General features: G+C 35.3%; 1 protein-coding gene across 1 annotated transcript in view; it reads right to left on the bottom strand.

The window, feature by feature from the left end:
* The window catches only part of LOC117117008 (cytochrome P450 4V2-like), a 9,336-nt gene extending 3,045 nt beyond the window's left edge, over nt 1-6,291 (bottom strand). The window contains exons 1-8 of the mRNA XM_033261179.1: nt 6,184-6,291; nt 5,226-5,311; nt 4,654-4,844; nt 3,798-3,847; nt 3,349-3,353; nt 2,935-3,061; nt 1,684-1,884; nt 234-342 (exon numbers count right to left, since the gene is read on the bottom strand). Of these exons, the coding sequence (XP_033117070.1) occupies nt 234-342; nt 1,684-1,884; nt 2,935-3,061; nt 3,349-3,353; nt 3,798-3,847; nt 4,654-4,844; nt 5,226-5,311; nt 6,184-6,285 (871 nt within the window). The 5' untranslated portion in view covers nt 6,286-6,291. The remainder of the gene's footprint in view (nt 1-233; nt 343-1,683; nt 1,885-2,934; nt 3,062-3,348; nt 3,354-3,797; nt 3,848-4,653; nt 4,845-5,225; nt 5,312-6,183) is intronic.
* Between the last annotated feature and the right edge of the window lie 1,119 nt (nt 6,292-7,410).

The raw sequence follows: 7,410 nt of genomic DNA on the forward strand, positions 1-7,410 counted from the left end.
ACATCTGGTGATCATATATACCACGCCAAGGTACGTAACTTCATCAGAACATGTTAGCTTAGAGTCAAATAAATGCCACGAAGGAGCAACATTATATGGGGGGGGGGGAACGAGCACCCACTTCGCCTCTTGCCGGATCCGCCCCTGCGACTGATATATCTCCTGGCGGAGATAATAATAACAACACCATCAATTTATTTACGGTATATTTATGAAACATAATGAACTCTTACCATTCCCAAATACACCGTCCAATTCCTCATGAAGACGTTTTTGGACATCCAGATTTGAGCCTAGCAAATACATTGCCCAATTGACAGCAGCTGCAGTGGTGTCATGTCCCTGAAGAACTCATAAAAACAAGCAATATTGATAAATTAACAGTGACGACAATTTGCATATTTATTTATATATACAGTAGAACCACTATTAAGGGGACACCTTCGGGACCAAAAAAAAAAACTGTACCCTTAATAGTGGTGTCCCATAATAAGGGACACCAATTCAGAGGAGACTAACAAAAACCATGAATATTATTATTATTATTGTCCCCTTAATAGGGGTTTTGGGTATGTCTTTGTACAATGATGATATAGGCTACGTTCAGACTTGGAGATAGGCCATTCTTACATTAAGGTTAAGCCTGGCTTAACTTTGCTGGGTGTTCAGATAAGCGTAACCAGGAAACGAGTTTTGAAACATTGCGCACGAAACGTACACAGAACACGTAATTGAATGCTGATTGGTTGTTTTTTTACCCGGAGTCAACACAAGACCCCTCCCCCACCCAACCTGCAGCGATTAAAGCGGCACACCAGGCCTAGTTACTATAGGAACACAGCCCGGCTTGAGATAAGCCACCTAGTTCAGACTGGCAGGTGGATAAACCTGGTGAGTTGAGCTGGGTTTATCTGAATCTTCATACTTTTATTTTACTTGACCTAAGAATGAGTTACAGTTGAATAACTAATTTATAAAAAAAATTTGCAATGCAAAAAAATAATTCATTAATGACATTAAATCAACAGATATGACTACAAAAGTTTTATGTTTCTGATAATTTTTCTTAATTCTAGTGCAATGTAAATGACCACTGACGAGATGTACAATTGACAAGATTGTATTTATATGAAGTTACACATGCACTAGGCATATGCTAATATCTTTTCTAAAGATTGAGAGAGAAAAAATGGTTAAAATGGTTTGATGTGAAGTCTATTTCTCAAAGGGTCTCAATATATATTTTTGAGAGTTATTTTCTTATACTGAGACTATAGAAGTTGTTTTGATACAACAAAAAGAAATGTCCCCTTAATAGGGGTTAAATTGTATTGTTTTGACCATTTTGCACATTCAGAAAGTGTCCATGTCCCCTTAATAGGGTTGTCGTTGGCCACAATGTTAAAATATATATTTCTCCTTGTTTAATGGAAGATTGTCCCCTTAACAGGGGTGTCCCCTGAATAGGGGTGTCCCAAAGTAAGGCTTTACTGTATTTATCTGTAACTAATTTTATAGAGGTTTACTCTTCTAGGTTATCTCCAAATGCCAGCAATTTTCATGATTATGATATAATGCTCTTTAAATAAACAAAATCTCCAAACAAGGCTTAGGAAGTGAAAATGATTTTTAGTTCTTCTCTCCCCCCACCCCACACGCCATGGAATATCTGGAATACTTTACCTCAAACATGAAAGTGTCCACTTCTTCACGTATGTCACTGAATGTAAAACATGGATCCTCAAAATGCATACACAATAGCAGATCTAGAAATGCAAGTCGCTTTCGTTTTCCTATAGTTTGAGGTTCCAAAGATGCAAGAGCACCCTCTGCCTTCTGTTTCTTTAATAGCTCCTTGAATTCTTTAGCATGATTTTCAATCACCTATCAATTTTGTTAAAATAACAATAATCAACTGTGTTGAAATTTTAGACTTATTCCATTTATACTCTGCAGTACAATCCTTATTTATTTATGGTAAAGATAGACTGTGATTAATAATAAGCAATTAGAATAGTTACTGTACGTATCATACACTAGTGGAAATAATTTATACTTAGTTTACATTAATGCAAGAAAAAAAAAATCCTGAGGGCCTGCAAGTCCAGAAGGAATTTTTTGAAAGCATTAATTAAACCTAAGTATAAATAATTTCCTCTAGTGTATAGATAAGCACTATTCTAACTGCTTTAAAGTCAATCACTGTCTTTTAATGTTAGTTTTATAATCAAAATGTTGTAGTCATTGGTTGCTTTAGTGATATGATCAGTATATCTGTGCAGGTATTAAATTTATGTTACACTTATATTTACATGTATATTAAAGGTAGGAGAATAACCCATAACTTGCAGCGTCATTGTGCTGAATTGTGTATGGGGGGTGGTCCATGACTACCTATTGATATTATTCCACGACAAGTGCTGAAATGAACCATCGCATAGGGGTTGCTCTCCTGAAAGATGCAATGATAAACGTTTGGTTTTTTTAGTTTATTACGGTCCACTGATTCAAGGAATACCATAATTTTTCATACATATTATAATATTGAAGTCGAAGTGACTTTCTTTGGTTCTAATACCTTGTTTTACAAACGTAATTTTTAAAATTACCAATTGTCAACAAACAACGATAGGGCGGGTGCCTGCCCTCTCTTTCTGAAGGCGTGCATCATAGTCCTAGGTGTAAAAAGACTAGCCTAGAATTTGTTGCAGTGTACGATATGGCGATACATGAGTTGAATTGGTTGTGGATAGGAAAATAACATTTGGAGTTACAGTGATGATGTCATGATTGATTTATAATATACAATATATTATTATTATTATTATTATTATATGATGATGAATATTATAATTATTATTATCAGTTATACATTAAAATTATAATATTAATTTAAAATATCAATAACATTAAAATATTATTTGGAATAAATACCGTCGTTGTCATTTTGTGTAGTATTTTCAGACATTTTGCATGTTCTATTCCAGATGGAAACATCCTGAACAAGAAGTAAGGCCACATCCATGGAGATCTCTGCCTTTTCATAATCAAGTAAGTGATTCTAAATACAAATTAAAACATACATTTGATATTGCAGAATTTACTGTTATACTAAGATTGGAAAAGTGCATAGTTTGTTCATTCAAGTTACAACAGTTTAAAAACAATGACAATCAATTACAGGGTTAATTAAAGACCCACCTGATTAAGGAGCAGTTTTCTATGGTCCAAAATTAATATTATGTCTTTTATCTTTATTATTCTAATTAGAAAAAAAAAGCTGCTAAAGGCCATGGAAATCACGGTCCAAAATTAGTCTTTAATAGGAGGGAGGCCTGTATTAATGACCTCACCTTGGGTATAAGTATCAATCAAAGATCTTATACACAAGATAGCATTCGCCGCGATTTTACACGTAACCGATAGAAACGTCGATTTGGCACAGAAAAGTAATCAGTTTTGGGAGAGGGCGTCCTAGTCGTTGCCATGGATCTGAGATAGGGTGTTCGTGTTACGCCAAAGTTTGTTACCAAGTACGTTAATTTGTTCCTTATGTTCTGAAGAGAGGGCGCATTGTAAATCGGACGCTTCTAATTGTTAGGCGTAAACGTAAAGTCGCGCGGCGTACACTATGGTCAGAGCGGTTAAGGTTCAAAAGTTTCCAATTTGAGTCATACAGAAGACCTTCCCTTAAAGCTAGTCAAAGAGTTCTCACCTGAGTTAGCGCTTCCTCTTGCTGACATCTTCAATACAGCCTTACATGAAGGTCATTTCCCCAAAATCTGGAAAGCTGCTACAATCGTCCCGCTATCTGTCTGAGCATTGACGGATTCACCCATTGCAGTCTCTGTAGAGCAAAAGAATCAACAACCAACATTTGCATTGGTAAATACAGTCATGGGCGTAGGCTGGGGGATGGACACACCCCCTCTCCTCAAGATGGCAAATTAGTTCTACTACCAAGGGGTTAAAACACTAAAAATGAGCATAAAATTTCCTTTGCCATATGAATTTAGTTCCGCATTCTCAATTTTTATGCCCCAGGGCATCTTGCACCCACTTCGGACCCCCAAACACAGACCGAAAAAAGCCTACACCCCTGACTACATATATATATATATATATACATATTCTACCTCATTACTTAGTACATCTTCATCAACATTAGATGCTTGATGTTTTGCAACAAGGAGATAAGTTTTTTTTTTATTAATTTGAGCAATTACATTAAGGCTTAGAAACACTAAATTTTTTTACTGTCCTTCTCAACATTTCTGTCACTATTTAAAAACGTCTGTTGAAATTTGAAATTATTTCTGAGTGCAAGACTATAGAAAAATATCTAAAGCAAGGCCTATGCTATAAATGTAAAGCCTACCATAGTTGATGTAAAAAATAACAGGTCTACATGACAATGAGTAGGGCAAAATCTCAGGCTATGACTGGAATATTTCAGATCGGTTTCAAAAAGAATGGCTAACATCGTACTTATATATATACAAATACTTTTGTGTCATATAGTCCTAAAAGCAGCAATAAAACAAACTCTGTAACTAATGCTGTTATACATAAAAAGCTCCTTATTTAATATGTTACACCTACTATCACTACAAAAACAATTATTCAATTGTGATCAATCAACAGTTGTCCTACCACATATAATATCCAGCGCACATTTTGCCAGGATGGGACTAATGTTGAATGCATTTCCCTTTGCTTTCTCTTCCAGGTTTTCCACTAAAATTTCAGCCTTTTCATTGAACACCTGCATAAAAGCGTTTAGAATGTGGAAGTGGAATGCTGACGTTAACATCTTGCGCCGTGTTTGCCATTTCGTTCCATTACTACAGATAAAGAACATTTATTATTAAGAATTGTTATTATGTAATTATTCAAAAAAGTAGTATAGCAGCAGTATTAGTCAGTGTATACAAATGAATATATGAGTAGGTAGTGTTTTTTTGACTAACAATGAATTATATCTGGGGTAACTAAGCATGGTCGGCCGATAATGGTCAGCATGAAGTTTGGGGAGGGGTCAGAGGAAGTCTTCTGGGGCTGAAACATCCGAGCATGTACCTGTAAATAATTGATTAATTTTATGATCATACTGATTATATTTGCAAAGGGTTTGGGGGTGGAGAGAAGTTAAGTTTATTAAAGAGAAGTTTGGACAAAGCCTCCTCCCCCTAAATCTTCCTGTTATTGGCCTGAATGAAACATACCTTGTCAGAAGTCCTCTTCCAAGCCAAGGATGAAGAAAACTGTACTCGTCTGATTTAGTTATATGTTTGTTTGACTTCAAAATTGGCTGTAATGGAGAAAAAAAATACAAATCTCATACGAACTAAGCATACAAGAACAAGCAATTTCAAAAACTATTATAATTGCATACAGGCCCACTCAAAATAAGTCTTCAGACTTTCGTCAAAGCAAACATAGTTTTGTTATCAATCATACAACCCATGTAAACTTGAAAATTTGTCTTTGGAGTTACCAAGTTACAATTTAACAGTCAAAACACACATATAGTTACCAACCATCGTATCGTGTGGGATGGTCTCGCATTTTAATGTGATTTTGGATGAAACACACATTTTGCAGAAAAAAATGTGTGATCATAAATGTGTCACGCATTTAGCACATGTCGATGCATGACTAACAAATTGAGGGGAAAATGTATTTAGAATTAGAAGAAATTAGTTTTATTAAATATTTAAAGGTCATGCAGTAGCTTAGTCAATAGAGAACTTTCGTTTTCTCGTTGGAGAATCAATTCAGCAGGGAAAATTTCTATTGCCCCACCAAAACAACCCAGCCAACCACGCACTTAGTAGAATCTAGACGTGTGCGGTCTTGCGCGTTTATTGTCATAACCAACTGTTGATGTGACTGGAACCAGCCCACACTGGGGTTCCGCCCCTAGAAACCAGTGGCCCTGGCGCCCTCCCCCCCCACCCCCTTAACTGGTGTAGTCACGCATTTCAAATCTCTTAGGTTAGTAACTATGCACACATAAGATAACATAAAAAAAGGAACAGGATTTTGTGTGCTATCATTTGTGTATTCTACACCAAAGAATTCAAATCCAATTCAATTTAACAACTCAGATATTTTATTTATTATTTTAATTGTACACATCAAAGGATGAATAACAATAGATTTATAGATCAAAAAACATACCTCTAACAACTCGGCCTTGAAGATAATTATATATGGAATCCATCCAATCCAGAGACAAATCATTCCATGCTCTCGGAAGTCCTTACACCAATCAATGACCATCTTGTATGTAACTATAATAAATTATATTAAATGAAATATGTATCAACATTGTGTACAGTCTGAGACATTTGCAAATTGTGCAAGCTCTTTCTTGCACAGTTTGTGCAAGGAAATTTTGGACAACTTACAAACTGTGCAAGGACTTCTTTGCACAATTTTAAAACTGTTGGCAGTTTAGGTTTTTTTTTTTTACTTTTAATAATGTATGATTATGACTTTAGGCCTAGTAATAGGCCCTATCTATAATGCTATATGTTACTTTTAATCATAAAAGTTTATGATGCTTATGTTGGCATAGGCTATACTGGCTCAACTTTTTTTTGCTTTGACCTTGTTATATTTTAATCTATACAATCTATTTGTCAACTTATCAATCAATTAAAATAATTAATTAATATTCAATTTAATATTTGTTTAATAATGTAGCCTAGGCCAAGAGAATCTGTAGAGGCTAGGGATGTTAGCCATAGGGTCCAGCAGCTGGCTACGGCGAGGCCTAGCCCAGGCTCGATGAATCATGCAACAGACTAATTCCTATAAATATTAGTTTTAATAGTGGTATCCGTTAATAAATGTAATTTTTATTCTTATTTTTTACATGGCAGCTAGTACCAACTGCGTCCCACTCACACATGCCCTATCTTTTTTATCATTACAAATTTTCCAATCACTTAACACATCGTAATTGTTGTATTCATAATCATAAGGTAAGACTTTTTTTATACCTTTTTATTAGCGAACCTGTTGCCCACTAATAACGATGATTTTGAAAAATAGAATTTTATTTTTGGCCAATTAGTGCACCCGCAATTTGAGAAACAATACGGTAATTAAGTCAAAGCAAGTCGGCATACTATAAAGGATTAATGATATATGTACAAATAAACAGTGATAAGAGTGAACAATGAATTTCGTAGGATGCGTTAAGAATGACAAAATATTCTCTGTATCTACTGGAACCGAGCCACATAGTTTGTATTCCACTATTTGCATTCACACCTGGGCTGTGTATATATATTGCCTTGGTTTGGCTCTGTAATCATTTGTGGTCGTGGGACTAGTTTGGGCCCTACCTAAGCTGGTCGAACGTTTCGTTTGGGTCTATACCCTAGCTGCACTGATAAG

This window comes from Anneissia japonica, unplaced genomic scaffold (genome assembly GCF_011630105.1).
Source record: "Anneissia japonica isolate Jap-2015-1 unplaced genomic scaffold, ASM1163010v1 scaffold287720_len810639_cov167, whole genome shotgun sequence".
Lineage (NCBI taxonomy): Eukaryota > Metazoa > Echinodermata > Crinoidea > Comatulida > Comatulidae > Anneissia > Anneissia japonica.